The 20,192-nt window shown below is 37.0% G+C and overlaps 2 protein-coding genes across 2 annotated transcripts in view; one reads left to right on the top strand and one right to left on the bottom strand.

The window, feature by feature from the left end:
• On the bottom strand, positions 1 to 8,769 carry RAD51AP2 (RAD51 associated protein 2). The gene is made up of 4 exons (XM_037526904.2): positions 8,487 to 8,769; positions 5,678 to 8,415; positions 5,267 to 5,350; positions 1 to 2,439 (listed from the first exon to the last, which is right to left on the bottom strand). The coding sequence occupies exons 1-4, from the start codon at positions 8,759 to 8,761 to the stop codon at positions 2,321 to 2,323; spliced, it is 3,216 nt and encodes a 1,071-aa protein (XP_037382801.1). The 5' UTR covers positions 8,762 to 8,769; the 3' UTR covers positions 1 to 2,320.
• Positions 8,232 to 20,192, top strand: part of VSNL1 (visinin like 1) — a 119,039-nt gene continuing 107,078 nt past the window's right edge. Inside the window, exon 1 of the mRNA XM_054701360.1 lies at positions 8,232 to 8,250. The gene's annotated coding sequence lies outside the window, so the exon portion shown is untranslated. The remainder of the gene's footprint in view (positions 8,251 to 20,192) is intronic.

Raw genomic sequence — 20,192 nt, 5'->3', positions numbered from 1 at the left:
CTTTATTAAGTGATTCACTAATCGACAGTATGTACTACACTGAGTAGAACAAAATGGAAAGTTCTATAGTAAGAAAAAAGATGGGGCAGGTTATTAGCAAAAGAAAAGAAATATGATTTCAGGCAAAGCCACCCTATTTGGGGGAACAGAAGCAAAGTCTTAAGGTGTGATGACCTCACTCATGCTGATCAGGAAATTCCAGACTGATTGGCTTAAAATTACACTCTTGAGAAAGGCTGAAGCTGCAATTAAGTTAGGTACTAAATCTTTGTGGGAATTGCCATAAATGACTCCATTTGGGGTCTGTTCTTTTTTTAATGCTATAAAGACTCAAATGCATAAGAACAAAAATGATGCCGCCTTCCTATTCAACTTTCTAATCCTAAAACTAGGAAGGTGAGGCAGGGTAGTATATATTTGCGTGTGTATACATGTGTTGGGTAGGATATATAGGGGCAAGAGATGCTTGAGTAATGACACAAACAAGAAGAAGTTTGGCATTTGGGGAGGTGTAATCTTCCGCAAGGTTATTACAAAGAAAGATCCATATATCAAAGCAATAATGAGGCAGTGATATGGAAAACCACCACAAGCAGTACAGTATGTCCTGGGAATTGAAACTTATATAGTAAATCAGTTAATCAGTTGACAGAACCAGCAGCAATTATAAGTGAATATGCCATTTATTAAAAAGAGGATGAAGACATCTGTAAAAACTTCTTGAGGATGAGCATTATGACTGGAAGTACATAAATTTGCCCTCAAGAAATAGATCTGAGAATAGAGTTCAATATTCACACACAGCTACAGAGAACAGGGAAAGGCCAAGGTTTCTGAAGATAAATTTTGTGTTGAGATTTGTCTTATATAAAGAAAATCCAGCATGGGGTTTATAATAGTAATAAGCAGGAAGAGAAAGAGGAGAACACCTGTAGAAAAAAGTAAGATGATCATTTTCATGAGACTCATAAAGCATATTCCTGAAAATAATCCAATTCAGGACCCAGAAAACAATTTCAAAAATGTCAAACATTCTAAATAGTTAATCATTGAGCAGTTCCTATGTGTCAGAGATAGTTTAAATACATAACACGCATCAGCTCATTTAAATCTCACAATAATCCCAAGAGATAGTGTTATATCCTTTTTAGAACTAAGGACATGTCCAAAGTCATAGTTATTAACATTATTAAAAAAACATAAATATTATGAACAGAAGTAAAAATGTATTCATTATTCACACAAATAATATTTTATGACTACTCTAAGGGGCAGATAATATCTCAGGCACTCAGGATATACTAAGGAGAAGAAAGGATCCTAACTTAAAGGAGCTTGGATTCTAACAAAGTGTTAGTTATATAATAATATTTTCACATATAAAAGTGATGAGCTCTACGGGGAGGGAAAAAAATTAGAACAGTATATTGAAGTTGGAAATTGCATGGTGAGAAATAGAAATGAATGAACTGAGTTGAATTTGAGACGATTTTTAGTGTGTCTCAGATCTTGGCTTATAAAGGATAATTTAATCTAATCACATTATTTTAATGATGGTTAACTTTAAATATCTTTCAATTATGTATATCCTCCATTTCTCTAGCAATCTCATACGCACAAAATAAGGCCAGGTCTTATACATTTTTTCTGTATTCTATTATTGAGTGTAACACAATAGTAGGAATATATATTTGTTCTATAAGTGAATAAATTAATGATAGGTATTAACTATGATCATAATTCTTTTCCAGATCCAAAGATAAACTCTGGAGGAAGGTAATAAAAAATAGAAAGTGAAGTAAAAAAAAAAAAGTGGAAAAGAAGCTGACAGAGGAGATTTCTCTATCCCAATCCTGAGATTAATTTTGTGATATTGAAAAATTCACCCACCCTTTTTATACCTCCATTTTTTTTCACTTGAAACTAGGGAGAGAGGATTAGAACAGTGACTCATTACCTTTTTGTGAGTCACAGACCTTTTTGTGAAAACTTAAAGCCTATCAATCTTCTCATGAAAGCATTATATATAGATGTCATGAAAAACAATAAGTTGACATGTTTTATAAGATTACAAAAAATCTTTAACGTGTGCATTGCTAATATGATATGAAAACAATGAAATATTTTGTTATGTTTAAAGGTAATTAAACAATTCACAAAAAAAGAAAAAGCCCTCTCCATACTTAATTATAGAGAAAGCCCAACACTCCCAGAGTGGCGAGAAAGTATTCATCCAAAGAAAGAAACAAAAGATAAATAGATGTTGTGAAATGTTTTGAAATATTAGTGTCCATTATCTTCTTTTAAATTCTTGTAATATTTATTTCAAATAGGGATGAAGTTGTTTAAGCTTCGCTTTTCTTGACAAGCCAATTCTGATTGGTCGACTGCATGTCTTAAGAGGTAGTACTCTTGAAATTCCATTTGAAAAATTACTACCTAAAATAAAATATAACATAGTAAGTAAAAATATAAAAAAAATAAAAGGGAGTAAAAATTACTGCTTCTATGCTTAAAAATTTTACAAAATCTAATCATGAGTCTAACAATATTTACTGAGTCACTGTTCTAAGTGCTGGAGAAGCATTAATTTACTTAACCCTATCTCCATTTTTAAAATGTGAAAAACCAACACAAAAAAGTAACTTGCCCATCATAAAATAGCAACAGAATAAAATCAGCATTCTAGTCAGGCAGTTAGTTTAACAGCAGCTACAAGAAGAACAGCAATAAACTATTGATATAAGGTCTTAAAATTAACTCAATGTAAGGGTTTTAAAGACCATGTCATGTTTTCAAAGTTAAACAACTAGGTTAGATTGTTAATGGTTACTTTTTCCTAATAGAGATTATTATCAATAAAAGAGCACAAATGAACTTTACCTGTTTAAATATCAAAGGAACAGTCTGATTCTGGTTTTTATTTAATATCGCCCTATCAGTTTCAAAATAGTACAAAACATTACATGGAAGTATGTTTGTTAGTCAATCAGTTAATCATATAGATAGGATTAACTACCACTGATAATAAATTAGAAAAATATCTTTAACTTTCAAGTATTTTTTAAATAAACAGTGAGGTACATAAGCAAAACTGAAATATAGCAAGTTTTAATCAAGATCTAAAGAATTAGCATGACCTTAATATGATAGTACTTTATACTAAAAATACCAATGTAATAGTAAATCTGACACAAGGGAAACAGCATCTTTACAAAGTTGAACCAAACAGAATCTATGTGTATATTTATGTAAACAATAATGAAATAAAATAAAAAATTGAATTACTTGTAATTAATTATTAAGGCCAGGTCTTATACATTTCTTCTGTATTCTGTCACAAAAATATCTATAAACCAGTTTATGATCCTTTCTTCACTTCTACATTAAAATTAGAGTTTTATTTTTAAACAAAAGGATTATATAAATAAACCTGTTGGATCATGTCCGATACACTAGACTTGTTTATAAATTAGATAAATTTACCAATTTATGCTATGTATTTCTTCATTATGAGATTATTTCAGAACAGTCATATTTAGTTTATTTGATTACTTTTTTAAAGGATAGCTTCCATATTTTATATTCTAATATGACAGTTACTTCTGGCAATTTTACAATGGGTGGGAAGTCAATGAACCAGTTTGTATCAACAATAGCTTTTTTGCAAAGCACAGGCCCTTAAACAGTCATCAAGTTGTAGTTATGAGGATGTGCTTGTCTCTTTGGATTGCCTATAATAAAGATAAACGTCTTTATTATTGTTACACATTGGTTTAATTTATTGCTTTGAATAGTTTAACAATTCTAAACATTCATGCCTACTGCCAGAAACTGTTCATTTTAAAAATCAGTATCATAAAAAAAAAGTCATGAAAAATTTTAGTGGTCTTTTAGAAATGATATTAACTCAATTCTCAATTGTTTTCTAAATCCTTGTGGCTCAAAATGTGAACCACAGTCACCCAGGAGCATGTTAGGAATGCGGAATGTTAGAGCCTGTCCATAAGGGAATCAGAATCATTTATCAAGATACCCAGTTAATTTGCAAATACATGAAGGTTGATTTGCATATACATGAAGGTTAGGGATGCATCTGTCTAAATAACATACAAAGCACCGGGAACACTGGCTGCATATAATACATGCTCAAAATAACTTCAAACTACTGGACTTCACACCACAGAAAAAGGAAAGACAGAGAGAAGAGGCACTGGAGACTTCAGTGGTAGAAACTTTACCTGGAGGTATTCTGGCGACAAGCGGGTAGGTATCAAAAACCTTCAGGAGTTTCCAGTGCTTTAAAAATCACCCTGCATAAGCAGATCCCCATCCCACCTGGGCAGAGTTAGTTCATTCTTAGTATCCCCACTTCCTAGTGTCCCCCAACATTTGTTTACACTGGGTATGAGCTCCCTCATCTTCCTCCAAATATCTCAAAATTTGTTCCCCAATCCAACTTTTCCCTTTCCTTTCTTTCTGTCCTAGAACCACCCTGATGCTTTCTAGGCTAGTTTCTACCACTCATGTTGTCTTGTTCCCTCAAGTATTGCTTTTATTCAGGAGAGAAGAGGGGTTTTAATCTTCCAAGAACACGGATTAATTTTTAAGATTATTTCCTTGTAATGTAAGAAAAAAGGAAAAGATGTATTTCTGAAGTAACTGAACAAAGTATCAAAACAGCATCCTACTGAGGATGAGAGACTAGTGGAAATTTAAAATCTGATGCAGGATCGAAGATGTTTTGGTAAATGTATTTCACCTCCCTCTAAAGAAAAGCTTAGCTTTTCTTCTATTTTAATAATTAAAAAATTAAATGCTATACTTGTAAATCAAGTTAATACATCTAAATGATACCAATTTTCAATTACTAAATAAAATATCTGTATAAAGAGGCTCATAATACTTAAAGGATAGAGATATTGATAATAAGTATATAATTGGAGTAACATCTCATCACAGGAAATCCAATTTAGATAAATGCCTTTTTGGTTGTGCCAATTAATGTTACATACACAGCTATTGCAATGCTTCACTGCAAATATTTAAATGCTTTTGCAGACCACATTTCCTAATAATATTCTAAACAACATTTTAATTTCAAAACAATTTTAATTATTGGAATTGGCATCAGGAAGTTATTAATTACAAAATTACTAATCTTCTATTTATTTTCTAACAACCTAAGTATATTTTCCTCATGCCAAAAATAAAAGAATGTATAACCATCTTAGAAGGTATTCTAGAAAATAACCAAAACTCTTACCTCCCTTCAGCAAATAATTAAACTTTTCTTCATTAAACTCATCAGAGAAGGAAGCAGGTCTTTTAGGTGAAGGTTTTTCACAATCTGAAAATAAAGATCAACATGTTATAACAAAAACTTAACCTTTATGTAAGATGTTAATACTACGCAAATAACATTTTCAGGAATATTTTCTCCTATTGGCTCCTAATATTTAGATAAATGAAGCAGGACTCTTCAAAGCTCATTTTACCAATTCTATTACCTTAAACTTTAATATATTATTTGTTTGCACAGTCCTTAATAGGAAAAAATGTGCATCAATAAACAATGTATTCCATGTTACTGTCCCAAAATTATATATTTGCCCTACACAGGGGAAAAAGGACATTTCTCTATCCTAAAAAGAACATTTTAAAACTAATTTCATACCTTTCTCAGAGTAGAGTAATTCTTCTTCTGATGTTCTTGAACAGTAATACTCCTCAGGAACTTCCTGTTCTCCACTTTTAGATACTGTTTTCCATTTAAATGCGTTTTGGTGTCTTTTATGCATAACAGGACCTGCTTTAGTATCACAGTACAAAGAAGATGTACATATTTTGTTGCCTGCACCCACTTTCAAATCTTTTTTAATCTCCATTTTTACTTTCCCAACATTATTTTCTCCAAAGTAATTTTCTAGTCCATTGTTTGTTTCCACAGTGCTTAGAATTTCATTTTCCTTGCTAATTTCATGAAACATACGAAGTTCTTCAAGCACTAAATCAAATTTACTCTTCATCTCAAAATCTTTTACTATTGTCAGAGTTTCTGTTGGTAAACACTTGGCAGTTGAGTCCTGAAAACATTCATTGTTTCTGACACTCAAATCAGTTTCCGACTGGTGATTAACACTTTCTGTAGAGTCATTCTTTGGATGAAAATGCTCTGAATTAGCTAACTCCATTTCTTGCAAAATACTTTCATATTCATTGCTCTCATCTACATTATTTAGATAAACATTCTTAGGTCCTTCCACATTTACCTTATTATTCATTAAAAAAACGGGTTGCACAGAAAACATATCATCCTTGGAATCAAAAATATTCTCTTCCTTTTCTATCTTAATGTCTTCATGAGCATGGCAACTGTTTGTTAAACTTTGTGCTGTGACTTTTACTTCCTCCTTCAAAATTAAGTTACGATTTTTTCCTTCAGTTTCAGTAAGCAAGTTCCCAAAATTTAGCGCCTGAATTATGGAAGTAGGATTGATTTGTTCACTGTGTCTTCTATGGTGGCTTGACTGTATGGCCTGCTGCCTAATGTTGATGAAATCTTCAAGAACGTCCTTAAAATTAAAACTACTGAGAATATTATGCTCTGGTTTTCTTTCGGTATCTAAATCTTGGTTGTATTTACTTATTTCATATAAGTTTGCATTAATATATTCATGGTTATTCCACATAAATGGAGGTCTACACTTATTTAGTGTTTTAATTGTCAAGTTTCCCTCATTCATAAGTTGTTCAGGACAACACTTATTCCTGTAACTAATTTCTTTTGTCGACAAAATTTCATCCAAATTATCAAAGTCCATTGAAAGAGAAACTTTTTCATATGTTTCAAAAACTGGAAATTGTGTATTTTTAGTTGTCATACTGAAGGAATTGATACTTTTTTTCATAGGCTCTTCAAAAACTTGTTCGTTTTTAAGCTGCCCTGTCTCTAATGTAGGCGCCATATTATCTTCTAATAGTGTTGAAAACCTCCTTAATATATCATGACTTTCCACTGCATTTTGTGGATAGCTGACTATCCATTTGAAAATGTATCCCTCTTCTAATTGAGAATCATTTTCAATTCTTGTTAAAGAGTCGAAGTTACTAAGCAAAGAAACTATGCTAGTTTTCAATATATTTAGAGGTTGTGAAAACTTGCTTTGTAAGTATATGCTTAAAATGTTATTCTTTCTATTGCTATCCACACTTCTCACTATATTTTGCTCTTTATATATCAAAATTTCATACCAGCTTAAGCTATCTTTTTGATTTCCTGAAATACATTTATGGACATATAAAATTCCTTCAATAAAGTTTTCAAAAATGCTTAAATGAAAGTCCTTTTGTGTAGTGCAATATCTCCACTGCAGCCCATTATCAGTTTCTCCTTTGGCTTTTAACCAGAGAAAACGTATTAAAGTTTTTTGGCTACCCAGTGTTCCTATCATGAGAGACTTTAATTGTTCTTCATGTGTCCTCATGGCTATTGTATTGTTTAAAAGGCCTATTTCTAACAACTGTAGCAAACTCAACTTTGCTCCAGTGTTTCTCATGTTTTCACACTTCGTCTTGTCATTATCCACAATCCAACCATTTTCCCTGTTTTGGCTCAAAACATATGCAGTGGTACAGTCCCAGCTTGGAGAGTTTGCCAAGCTGGTGTTAGATCTGCAGCTGTCCAGGCATGGCCCTGCTTCTTCCAAATCTGCGTTTTCTGATATTATAGCGAAATCCTTTCCAGAGTCTCTTCTGTCAGACTGGACACTACCGTGGTTATAGATGTTTACACGGACGGAGTCTTTCTTTTTCCCACAAAAAACATTCTGGTTGCAGAGTGACTGGGGGTAACTTTCATAAAGTTCAGGAAAAACATTTTCCACGCCCAACATCATTCCCTCATCCCTTAAGTTCTGCTTCTCAACATCACGTCTACTTCGGGCCCAGTCGGTGTCGGTGAAACCCCCAACACACGCCTCCTGTGTGTCCCCCGTTTCCTTCGCTCTTTCCTTCCAACAGGCAGAGGACATCTTGCTTTTTAAATTAGCTGCAAACTCACGGATACTGATTGTGCGGCTCTCTCGAAAATAGCCAGATTTGGCCATTTCCACGCTGGGCGGGGTTTGCGATTTGGCTATTTTTAGCGCAGATGCCGAAATGCTATTTTCTTTTTCATTTGACAGCATCCCCCCGGCAGCTGTGCATCCGTTCACGTCCTGAAATGCTGGTTTCTGCTCCTGACAAAAGGTAACGCCTGCGAACGGCCCTCCTGCCCGCGGGCCGTCACTCCGGCCTCTCTCCGCGCCCCTCCCGGGGCCCGAACCCCGCGTCCCGTCGCCGCGGGGCAGCCGCGTCCCGGCCCCCGCCCCGTCCCCGGCAGGGCCCCCGGGAGCGCGCCGCCCGGGGCCGGCCCTCGGGGAGGGGGAGCCCCGGAACGCGCCCCCGGGACCCCCAGGTCACGTGTCTGCCGCCCGCCGACGGGCGTCTCCACACGCGCGCGGGCGGCGTCCTCGGAGGCCGCGTGAGGTGAATAAAGCAGCGCGCTGAGGGGTCGGGGCGCCCACGCCCAGGCGTTTTCTACCTCAGGCAGGCGAGGCACCAAGGGCAGCCTCCACCACGCCTCCGAGACACCCTCTGGCTCCTCCAAACGGAGCCGTTTACGGCCGGGTGGTTGGGGATCAGGGTCCTCGAGAGGCGAGGAGGGGGGAGCCAGCTCCGTGAGCTCCGAGCCCCGCGGCGTGAGGGGCGGGAGCGACATGACAGCGAACTCGGCGGACGCTCGGTCCCCGGAGCCGCCTCCCGCTCTTAAATGTGCGAGCGCTGCCCCGCCCCTGCTGCCCCGGCCACGCCCCCGACCCGCCCTTGGAAGCCAGAACTCGGCTCCGGAATAAAGGTCAGTCCCGCCTTGGACACGCCCCTTCCCCGCCCCGGCCTAAGCCCCGCCCCGCCCCAAGCACCGCCCCGCCCGCGGGTCGTCTCCACAGAGCACTGGCCAGGACCGTTATCTTGTCTATTTTTAGCGCTTCTGGCCAAAGCCACCTGGGAAGTTGATCTAAATGTTTTCTTCCCTCTGGTAAAATCAAAGGGAAAAGTCAGCATAGGTCCCTTTTTTTAAAATCTGTGGGAAAAAACAGATTTATTTTCAAAAATCTAAAATTCCACGTTTCCTCAGAAGCGGCAAGTGTCTTGACTGGTAAAACTGTGTCTTTTCCTCACACACTATAAATCTGTGTGGAAAAGCTTCTTTAAACGCTCAGTGGAATTTAAATCAGATTTCCACTTTATCTTCAGAAAGTGTGTTTGTGGGGAGAAGGCGCCCACACTTAACAATCGGAATATTTCAGGAAAAAGTATGTGGAAATTCTTGCCCAGATAATTATTTATCTTTAAGACTTATAAAAAGAGCTTTTAAGTGTGCCGTGGGGGTTCCTTCTCCAGGATTGTGGCTTAAATTACCTAAATATTTACAAATGATGTTTCAACTATGCTATTTATTGTAAGCACAAACACTTAATACAGTGACTCCCACCTAATAACAAATTTTATGCTATTTTTCTCTTGTCCTCCGATTTGAGAATAATTTATTATTTCCATTCAGTTTTGGTTTTTGTGAATTTCATAATCATAAAGAAGAAAATGATTTTCAAAATGTTTGTTATATGCATGTCTATTAAGAGACATGTGCTTACTTTTAAGTAATCAAAAACCTCAGTCTGCTTAATGATTGTTGATGACAAAATTGGTCAGTTTTTTGTTACCAAATTTTTAAGAACTATAGCAAAAATTTGTAATAACTACAATAACATGCAACAGGAATCCTCACTCAGAACCCATGGGTGCATATATGATGATGTGTGACGAGTATATTACATTAGGTAATGAGGTGATCACCAGCTTCCTGTCTTTTAAGACTCTACGGTATATAGGGATTCCAAATCTGGGCATTTGGTATTACTTTATTTGTAAATTCCTTTAGAGAAATGTTTACTTAAATTTTCAGAAATCCTTGAGGCATAAGCACTTCACTAACACTGTAACAAAGAATGTGGCAGTGGTTCTGATTATACCTCAGTAAGTTCTCCAAGTGCTACTTCTCTGTATCTTAAGTTCCATTTTTTATCCCAGATTTTCCACAATTCTACATTCCATCCTAATGCAATCTGTTCTGCTTTTGTGATCAGCCCACAGGGCCTGTCTTACTTACTTAAGGTGGATGTGTCTGGTGCACTGAAATGATATTAGGAACGAGCTCTCTGTAAATGCCATGAACATTGTGATTTCTATATTGATCTGTAACTTCATGTTTGATTTTTTTTTCATCTTGCTAATTTGTCCAAGGACACATTATTTTTAGATCTCAATTATACCATTACTTAACAACTCTGCAACTGTGCATTGTTTAAGGACTAGAAATGATATAAAGCCCAGAAGCATTCAACTGAATTCAACAATTGCTTGAGAACTATGTCTAAGGTGCTATGTATAGGAGTTATTTTTTCTATCCTGGACAAACCTATAGCAATGAAGACAGAAAAAGATGTCTTTTCTTGCATTTACTCATTTAAACTGTACACTAATGACCCCATCATTTCAATCAGTGTCTATGGGAATAATTCTATCTATCTATGTATCAATCTATCTATCTATCTGTCTGTCTATCTATCTATCTACATATCTCTCCATCTAAATCCATCTAGATAGATACTGCTTTCTTTTTTTTTTTTTTTTAAGATTTATTTATTTATTTTATACAAGCACTGGGTACAGTCAGAAGCACGGGAGGGTGAGAGAATTCACCAGAGCCAGAGGGGAGAGCAGAGCAGGCAGAAGGACTGAAGCACACTGCTGAGGGGAGCAGCGGGCGGCAGGAGAGGTCTGCGCGCAGTGTGGGACCCTCACCCAGTAGCCGGGGATCGAACCAGCGTTGCAGAGGCTGCGGGCAGCTTTGCAACCCAGCACTCAACCGCTGCGCCACCGGGGAGGCCCAGATACTGCTTTCTTTTTTAAATGTTACCTCAAAAGTAAACCAGTTGTAAGAATGCAAATGCAAACAAAAAAGAACTCTTTCTTCAACTCATCAAAATCAAAATATAAATGAGACTTGTTCTAATCTTCCTTACTCTTCAAAACTCCTTCCAACTGTCACATTTTTCTAATATCGCTTTACCTGCCTTTCCTTTAAAAGCGCCTGGCCCCCTTAATAACAGTAAACTGAGCTTTAAGGACAGCACCTGCCTAATTCCTTTCAGCTTGGTGTCTTCTTACAGATCAGATCCAAAATACTGAAAGAATGAATGAGTTCACAAGATACTCTACTGAAAATATGATACAAGTTCCTGTTAAAGTCTGAATTTATCTCCAGTTGCCTAAAGCCCAACCTCTTTAGCCTGATAGGCGGGAGTCTCACAGCCAGCCCTTACCCCTTTTGACTTCCTCTTTTTCACAATTTGTCCCATGCTGCCTACATCAGACTGCTTGGTATTTTCTTTCCTTTTTAAAGATTTATTTATTTATGCATACAAGAGCTGGGGTGTAGGCCAGAGGTGGAGAGGGTGAGAGGATTCCCCAGAGACAGAGTGGGGAGCAGAACAGGCAGATCTACTGAAATACACTGCAGCAGGGAGATAAAAGAGGTCTGTTGTGCCATGTGGGTAGCACCCTGGCCTGGGATGGAACTCATGTGCTGCGGTGGCTGAGGATAGCTTCTTAGTGCTGTGTGTTAACCCTTTGTGCCACCAGGGAGGCTCATGCTTGTTTTTTGTTTTTTTTTGTTTTTTTTGCCATTTTTTGCCATTTCTCAGTGTCTCCCCTTCACCAGACAAGTTTCAAGTTACATCCACTATGAAAACTTCCCTGTCTTCTCCCTTTCAGAATTACTTGTATTCCCATCTGTGTTCCTATAGCAATTTATTTTAAGCTGTATTATAACACTTAAGATACACTGAGTTATTGTACTGAGTTGTTTGCATTGCTCTACTAGACTCTGTTAATTAGGGCAAAGATTTATTCATTTTTACATTCCCCAGTGCTTCGTACTAAGTAACTTAATTAATGAACGGAAGAAAAAGAAAAAAGGAAAAACATATTGCTACTATACTTTCATCAATCTGAATGGATGCAGTGGTGTCTTAAGTGTTTTGATTTTGTTTTCTATGTTAAAACAGAGATCAGTTGATACTATACCACCATAAATATTACTGGTTTTAACCATTATTCAGTTTTATGATAGAACTAGATATTTGACAGTGTCATTTTTGTCTTCTAATAAATAATATAAATGGTAAATAAATATGTTACACCTAAACTTTATTTGAGACTGAAAAGAAACAAATATATTTGAAACTATAAGAAACAGAAATACTTAAAACCAAGTGCAGGGCCTCGCCGGTGGTGCAGCGGTTGAGCGCTGGGTTGCCAAGCTGCACCGCCGGTTCAATCCCCGGCTGCTCCCCGGCCACCGGAGGAGGGTCTCACATGGCGTGCAGACCTCTCCTGCCGCCCGCTGCTCCCCTCAGCAGTGTACTTTGGTCCTTCTGCCTGCTCTGCTCCCCACTCTGGCTCTGGTGAATTCTCTCACCCTCCTGCACTGTACCCAGTGCTTGTATAAATAAATAAATAAATCTTAAAAAAAAAAGAAAGAAAAAGAAAAAGAAGTTTAAAAAAAAAAAGTGCAGGGGTTAGAGAGGAAAATATCATCACTGACTAAAAATATTTAAAATCAATGTGGCTATAAATAACACAATAACTTTTTATCAAGTCACTGAGAAGCACTAGATGGGAAAATATTCAAAAGGCCATAAAGCTATGTATATCTTCATATGCAATTAATCTTTAGCAGAACAATAATGATTATTTATAATGAAATATAATTATATATATTTATAATATATGTAAAGTGTCTCCCTATTCTCAATTTTCAATAATGGCATCATTAATTACTCAGTCTCCTAAACTGGAAACTCTTAATATTATCCTTAATTTTATACAGTCTTTCACCAACATCCAATCCTTTTATACAGTCTTTCACCAACATCCAACCCCTCTACATACAGTCATCAAATCTCATTGCTTCCATATCAGATATAAAAATATGCTCTGTTCTTTATCCATATGTTTCAAATTTATTCCAAGTTCTCATTCTCTCCTGCTGAGAATGTTACAATGAACAGATTTTTACACTATTCCTTTCTCGATTTCTGCCCAAGACTACTACAAGATTTTTATTCTTAAAATATTAATAATTGGGCCTCCCTGGTGGTGCAGGTGGTTGAGTGCAGAGCTGTGAAGCTGTCCACAGTCTCTGCAGTGCCAGTTCAATCCCCACCAGCCTCAGAGCAACCCACATGGTGAGCAGACCTCTCCTGTCTCGCCTGCTGCTCCCCTCAGCAGTGTATTTCGGTCAGTCTGCCTGTTCTGTTCCCCGCTCGGTCTCTGGTGATTCCTCTCACCTTCCCACACATCTGGTCTGTACCCCAGTTCTTGTATAAATAAATAAAAATCTTTTAAAAATAAAATAAAATATTAATAATTGTGTTACTTTATTACTTAAAATTTCTTCAGACATTTTGATACTTACAGAATAAAATATAAACTTTTTGAATTTGACACACAGTGAGCCTCATAGTTCCAAACTTTTATTTTCAACTACAATCGACTGTTACAATTTGTTTTCCTGCTAAACATCTTACCATTTCTTAAAATATTAATACATAACACCATTTCACAAGTTCATATACTAAAAATGGACATATTCTGAAATGTTGAAAGAATAGCATTGTTAGAATGACCATCTTATCCAAAGCAATATACCAATTCAATGCAATCCCTATTCCTATATTTCTAAAGAAACAGAACAAAAATACTAAATTTTATATGGAAATGAAAGTTCCTGAATAAAGAAATATTGAAAAAAAAGAAAAAAAAATGAAGGCATCACATTACCTGACTTCAAACTATATTGCAGTGACAGTAATTAAAACATTATGGCACTGAAATAAAAATACACACACAAATCAGTGGAATAGAACTAAGAGTCCAGAAATAAACCCACACATACTGACACTTAACCTATCCAAAGGAGCTCTGACTGTACACTGAGAAAGAAAAATCTTTTCAGTGATTGGTATTGGAAAACTGAACAGCCACATACAAAAGAATGAAATTGGATCATTCTCTAAATCCATACACAAAAATAAATTCAAAACGGATTACACACATGGAAGAAAATGTTCCTTGATATCAGTGTTAGGTATGTCCATAGAGATGCAAGCCCAACAGCAAGGGAAATGAAAAGCAAAAATAAATACATGGGGCTACATCAAATTAAAAAGCTTCAGCACAGAGAAAGAAAATATTGGCAGATAAAAAGACAGCCTAGTGAGGAGGAGAAGATTTCTGCACATCATACATCAGACAAGGGGTTAATATCAAAGGTATATAATGAACGCATGCAACTCAATAGCAGCAATAACAACAACAAAAAAAAAAAACCATAGTAACCCTATTTTTCAAAAGCACAAATGATCCGAACAGACACGTCTTCAAAGAGAACATTTAGGGGTCCAACAGCACATGAAAAATGCTCATCATCACTTATAATTAAGGAAATGCAAATCAAAACCACAATGAGATATATCACTCAGGGAAGAATGGTTTATATCAAAAAGACTAGCAACAAGTGCTGGTGAGAAAACAGAAATAAAGGAACCCTCACTCACTATTAGTGGGAATGTATAAGGCCATTTGAACAAGATTAATTCTTTCAGTGTATGTCCAAGACTGGAAGAAGAATTTGGAAGTGGTCTTATGTAATTCAAAAATGCCATTTTAGAAAACAGTATGGAACTTGCTAAAAAGCTAAAAAGAGAACTACTATATGATCCAGCAGAATACAAAATCATTAATTTTAAGTGTTATATATACCTCAATCTTTATCGCAGCATTATTCACAATAACTAAGCAATGGAAACAACCCAAATGCCCAAAAATAGATGACTGCATCAAGAAGATACGGCATATATACACAATGGAATATTATCCAGCAATCCAAAAAGATAAAGTCATGCCATCCGCAGCAACGTGTATGGAACTAGAAGGAATTATGCTCAGTGAAATAAGCCAGAAGGGTGGCAAGATACAAAATCAACACGCAAAAGTCAGTAGCCTTCCTATACACAAACAATAAATCTGAAGAAGAAGAAATAAAGAAAACCATTGCTTTTATTATTGAAACAAAAAAAAATCAAATACTTGGGAATAAACCTAACAAAAGAGGTAAAGGACCTATATGAAGAAAACTATAAAACACTGTTAAAAGAAATGGAAGAAGACACAAAGAAATGGAAAGACATCCCCTGCTCATGGATTGGAAGAATTAACATCATCAAAATGGCCATCCTACCAAAAGCAATATACAGATTCAACACTATTCCAGGAAAAACTTTAATGACATTCTTCAAAGAAATAGAGCAATTATTGATGAAATTCATATGGCGTCACCCGAATAGCCAAAGCTCTCCTGAAAAAAAGAAGGGAATGGAGGCATCACACTCCCAAATTTCAAACTATACTACAAATTCATAATAATCAAAACTGCATGGTATTGGAACAAGAACAGACACACCGACCAATGGAACCGAACAGAAAATCCAGAAATAAACCTACAGATTTACAGTCAACTAATCTTTGACAAAGGAACAAAGACTACGCAATGGAGCAAAGAAAGTTTGTTCAATAAATGGTGCTAGGAAAACTGGGTTGCTACATGCAAAAGAATGAAGCTTGACTACTACCTCACACCATGCACAAAAACCAACTCAAAAAGGATTAAAGAACTAAACATAAAACCTGAAATCATAAAATACAAAAAAGGAAATATAGGCGAAACACTACATGACATGCACCTCAAAAATATCTTTACAGACACATCACCCAAAGCAGTGATAGCGAAGGCAAAGATAAGCAGCTGGGACTACATCAAATTAAAGAGCTTCTATAGAGCAAAAGAGACAATAACCAAAACAAAGAGAAACCCCACCGACTGGGAGAAAATTTTTTTTTTTTTTTAAATATTTATTTATTTATTTATACAAGCACTGGGTACAGTCAGAAACGCGGGAGGGTGAGAGGATTCACCAGAGCCAGAGCGGGGAGCAGAGCAGGCAGAGTGACGAAGTACACTGCTGAGGGGAGCAGCGGGCGGCAGGAGAGGTCTGCGCGCCATGTGGGACCCTCCTCCGGTGGCCAGGGAGCAGCCGGGGAATGAACCGGCGCTGCAGAGGCTGCGGGCAGCTTCGCAACCCAGCGCTCAACCGCTGCGCCACTGGGGAGGCCCTGGGAGAAAATTTTTGCACACAACACTAATGATAAAGAAATGATCACAAAAATCTACAAAAAGCTGATAAGACTCAATAAAAACAAAGTAAATAATCCAGTCAAAAAATGGGCAGAAGAACTAAAAAGAAACTTCTCCAAAGAGGAAATGCAAATGGCCAACAGGCATATGAAAAAATGTTCAGCATCACTTGTAATCAGGGAAATGCATATCAGGGAAATGCATATCAGATGGTAATGAGATACCATCTCACACCAGTGAGAATGGCACATATTAAAAAACTAGCAACAACAAATGTTGGTGAGGTTATAGAGAAAAAGGTACCCTCCTGCACTGCTGGTGGGAGTGCAAACTGGTCCAACCACTGTGGAGAGCTGTATGGAGATTTCTTGACCTACTGAACATAGAACTTCTATAGGATCCAGCAATTCCACTCCTAGATATTTACCCAAAGGACACAGAAATATCCATTCCAAAGAGCACCTGCACCCCTATGTTTATAGCAGCCCTGTTTACAATAGCTAAGCTTTGGAAACAACCCAAATACCCAAAAATAAATGACTGGATCAAGAAGATGTGGTACATATACACCATGGAATATTACTCAGCAATCAAAAAAGATAAACACATGCAGTTTGCAGCAACATGGATGGAGCTGGAAGGGATCATGCTCAGCGAAATAAGCCAGAAAGAAAAAGAAAAACACCGGTTCATCTCACTCATAGCAGGAATTTAGAAAACCTAAATAAGGGACCAGGAAAAAGACTAATTGCAATAAAGTAAAAATCAAAATCAACAAGCATCTATAGACCAGAGACACACTACAGTGGAGGGTGGGGGGAGGAGAAGAGGGATTAGGGTCACAATAAGAGAGGTGGAAATTGTATGGGGAATATAACCAAAATGAAAATGCATACATTATGCAAAAATGAAAAATGAGGTAAGAATTATATAAAATAAAATAATTTATTAAAAAAAAAAAAAACAAAGACGGGCCTCTGCGGTGGCGCAGTGGTTGAGCGCTGGGTTGCAAAGCCGCCCACAGCCTCTGCAGCACCAGTTCGATCCCCAGCTGCTCCCTGGCCACTGAGGAGGGTCCCACATGGTGCGCAGACCTCTCCTGCCGCCCGCTGCTCCCCTCAGCAGTGTACTTTGGTCCTTCTGCCTGTTCTGCTCCCTGCTCTGGCTCTGGTGAATTCTCTCACCCTCCCGCGCTTCTGACTGTCCCCAGTGGTTGTATAAATAAATAAATAAATAAATAAATAAATAAATAAATAAATAAATAAATAAATAAATAAATCTAAAAAAAAAAAAGAAAGACGCCAGAAGGAAAACCAAAAATATCAGATGGCTTCACTTACAGCAGAAATATAGGGAAACCCAATAAGACATCAGTATATAAAAAATAGTAACAGTACAAAGCACAATAAAGCAAAACCAGACAATTATAAACCAGAGACATCCTGCAGGGGATGAGGAGGGAGAGGGATCAGAGGGAGGGAGGGAAGAGCACAGGGGACTGAGGTGATGGAGCATGGTTGCCTTGGGGAAGGACACTCTAGGGGGACTACACCTGAGGGGGTGGGAGGAAGCAAATATTGTTTAAAAATGAACAATGATGTAAGAAATTAAAACATTAATTAAAAAACTAAAAAAAGAAAAATTAAATATAAAAACAAAACTGCACAAACCACCCTGCTCAGAAATGTGCCTTTCCTGAATTTGCTAGAGCCCCAAGACTTCCCTTCTGCATTTTTTTTTAAATGGAAAAAGAAAAGTATTTAGAGCCTCCCCAGTGGCACAGTGGGTTGAGCGCAGCACCATGAAGCTGTCCAGCAGCCTCTGCAGCACGAGTTCAATTCCTGGCTGGCCAGGGAGGAACCAACATGGCGCGGCAGACCTCTCCTGTTGCGCAGGCTGCTCCCCTCAGCAGTGTATTTCGGTCATCTGCCTGTTTTGCCACCCCCACACCCACCCTTATCCCCCCACCCCCCCCATGAAGCCTCTCCCCCTCCCCCTCCACTGGCTCCCATTCTTGTACAAAAATAAATAAATCTTTTAAATCTTTTTAAAAAAACCTAACCTAGTGAAAAAATAAGCCCAAAATATAGGTTGTTTTTTTTTTTTAAGATTTATTTATTTATACAAGAACCGGGGTATAGGCCAGATGTGCGGGAGGGTGAGAGGATTCACCAGAGACACAGTAGGGAACAGAAAAGGCAGACTGAAGAAATACACTGCTGAGGGGAGCAGCGAGCGAGACAGGAGAGGTCTGCCACACCATGTGCGACCCTCGCCAGCCAGCCAGGATCGAACAGGTGCTGCAGAAGCTGAGGACAGTTTCACAGTGCAGCGCTCAACTGTCTGTGCCACTAGGGGAGGCCCTAGGTTGTTTTATTTTGGGTTTTTTTTTTCCCCCCTATTGCTTACCAGGAATGAACACCATAAACTTGAACCACTTTAAACTGAAAGCATAATGAGAATTTTAAGGTGGAAAGACATGCCCATAAATCTAGTTAGTATAGTAGATAAGAAACTAAATTTGTGAAGTTTATACCCCAGAAGTTCTCCTTGCACTTCAGTCCCACTTTACTCAGCGGTGTGTTCATTTGGTGATAATTCTTTGGGCTGTACATTTAGAAATGATATCCTTTTCTGCTCACATGTCTTATTTTCATTAAAAAAAAAAAATGTATGAATTCCAGGACTGAACTATCTGAATCTGAACCCTGGTTCCACTACCTATTATGTGTGACTTTGAGTTAAATCAATTTCTTCAACTGTAATATGAGGATGAGAGAACAGTAACTGCCTCATGTGGTGGTTATAGGATTATGTGAGTCAATATATAAAAAACATTTAGGAGAATGTCTTCCACCCAGCCAGCTCTCTGTATTACAGATGTTAGTAGTAACCCATTCAATTCTTTAACCAATCTAAGACTCCACAGCTCATCCTTAAAGAAAATCATTGAAAGGGCTTTTCAGTCTCTTCTACACTTTTTATTGACTGATCTGATTGCTCATCTTTACCCTTTGTTTTATGGAGATCCTTGCAAGAGAAAATTCTTTACTAGCTTTTCCCTCTAGGTTTAATATAAAGGGAAAAGATTAAAATATGTACCACTGAATATTTCCAAATACATTAAATATCTTCACTGATGTATAGCTATCACTCTGTACAAATACATTATTAGTTCTGCTTTCTAATGTGCTCATTAATCCTCATTTAAGAATAATTAACTTTGCAATTTTGTGGCTATACACACATATATATATATATTTATATCCTGATTTTTTTCCTGTGTTAATTGTCATTATATATTTCTATGGCTTTACTAACAATAGTCAAATAAGACACTCATTACTAAGAACTCAAAGACATTTACTCTGAAACCAGTTTTACTCCATGAAAATCAATAAAAACCAAATGTCTATTCTATATTTCAATAACATGCCAGGTGTTATACAAAGAAATTATGACACAGCAAAAAGGTATTAATGATAAAATAAAATCTCTAATAACAATATGAAAGTTTAAAAAATCTTACATATATTTTTAAATAGATTATATAAATAATATAATCATAGTTTAAAAGAATGATTTTAAGGTTTCAAGCCTGGATGATAGGGAAAATAGAGATACTATTCATATTAGAAGGGAGTGCAGAGATTTTTCATGTTTGAAAATTTCTCATAATGATAAAGATAAGAAGTTTCTATTTAGGTATACTGCATTGAGGAATGCACTAGAATTGTTATAGGCCTGAAGGCATTATAAAGAATACTTGTGATTTGGATATAAGCAGAACAGAAGAATATATTCCAGATAAGAACAAGAGCATAAGCAAAGACAT

This window comes from Talpa occidentalis, unplaced genomic scaffold, assembly GCF_014898055.3.
Source record: "Talpa occidentalis isolate TD23 unplaced genomic scaffold, MPIMG_talOcc4v2.1 talOcc4.5, whole genome shotgun sequence".
Lineage (NCBI taxonomy): Eukaryota > Metazoa > Chordata > Mammalia > Eulipotyphla > Talpidae > Talpa > Talpa occidentalis.
The sequence above is the reverse complement of the archived record's forward strand: the minus strand, read 5'-3'. Positions and strand labels throughout refer to the sequence as shown.

Coding starts and splice junctions, on each gene's coding strand:
- RAD51AP2 (XM_037526904.2), bottom strand. CDS start 8,761: ATGTCGCTCCCGCCCCTCACGCCGCGGGGCTCGGAGCTCACGGAGCTG. Junction 8,416..8,486: donor GCCCGCGCGCGTGTGGAGAC/GCCCGTCGGCGG, acceptor CCCCTCCCCGAG/GGCCGGCCCCGGGCGGCGCG. Junction 5,351..5,677: donor ATTACTCTACTCTGAGAAAG/GTATGAAATTAG, acceptor CTTTATTTTCAG/ATTGTGAAAAACCTTCACCT.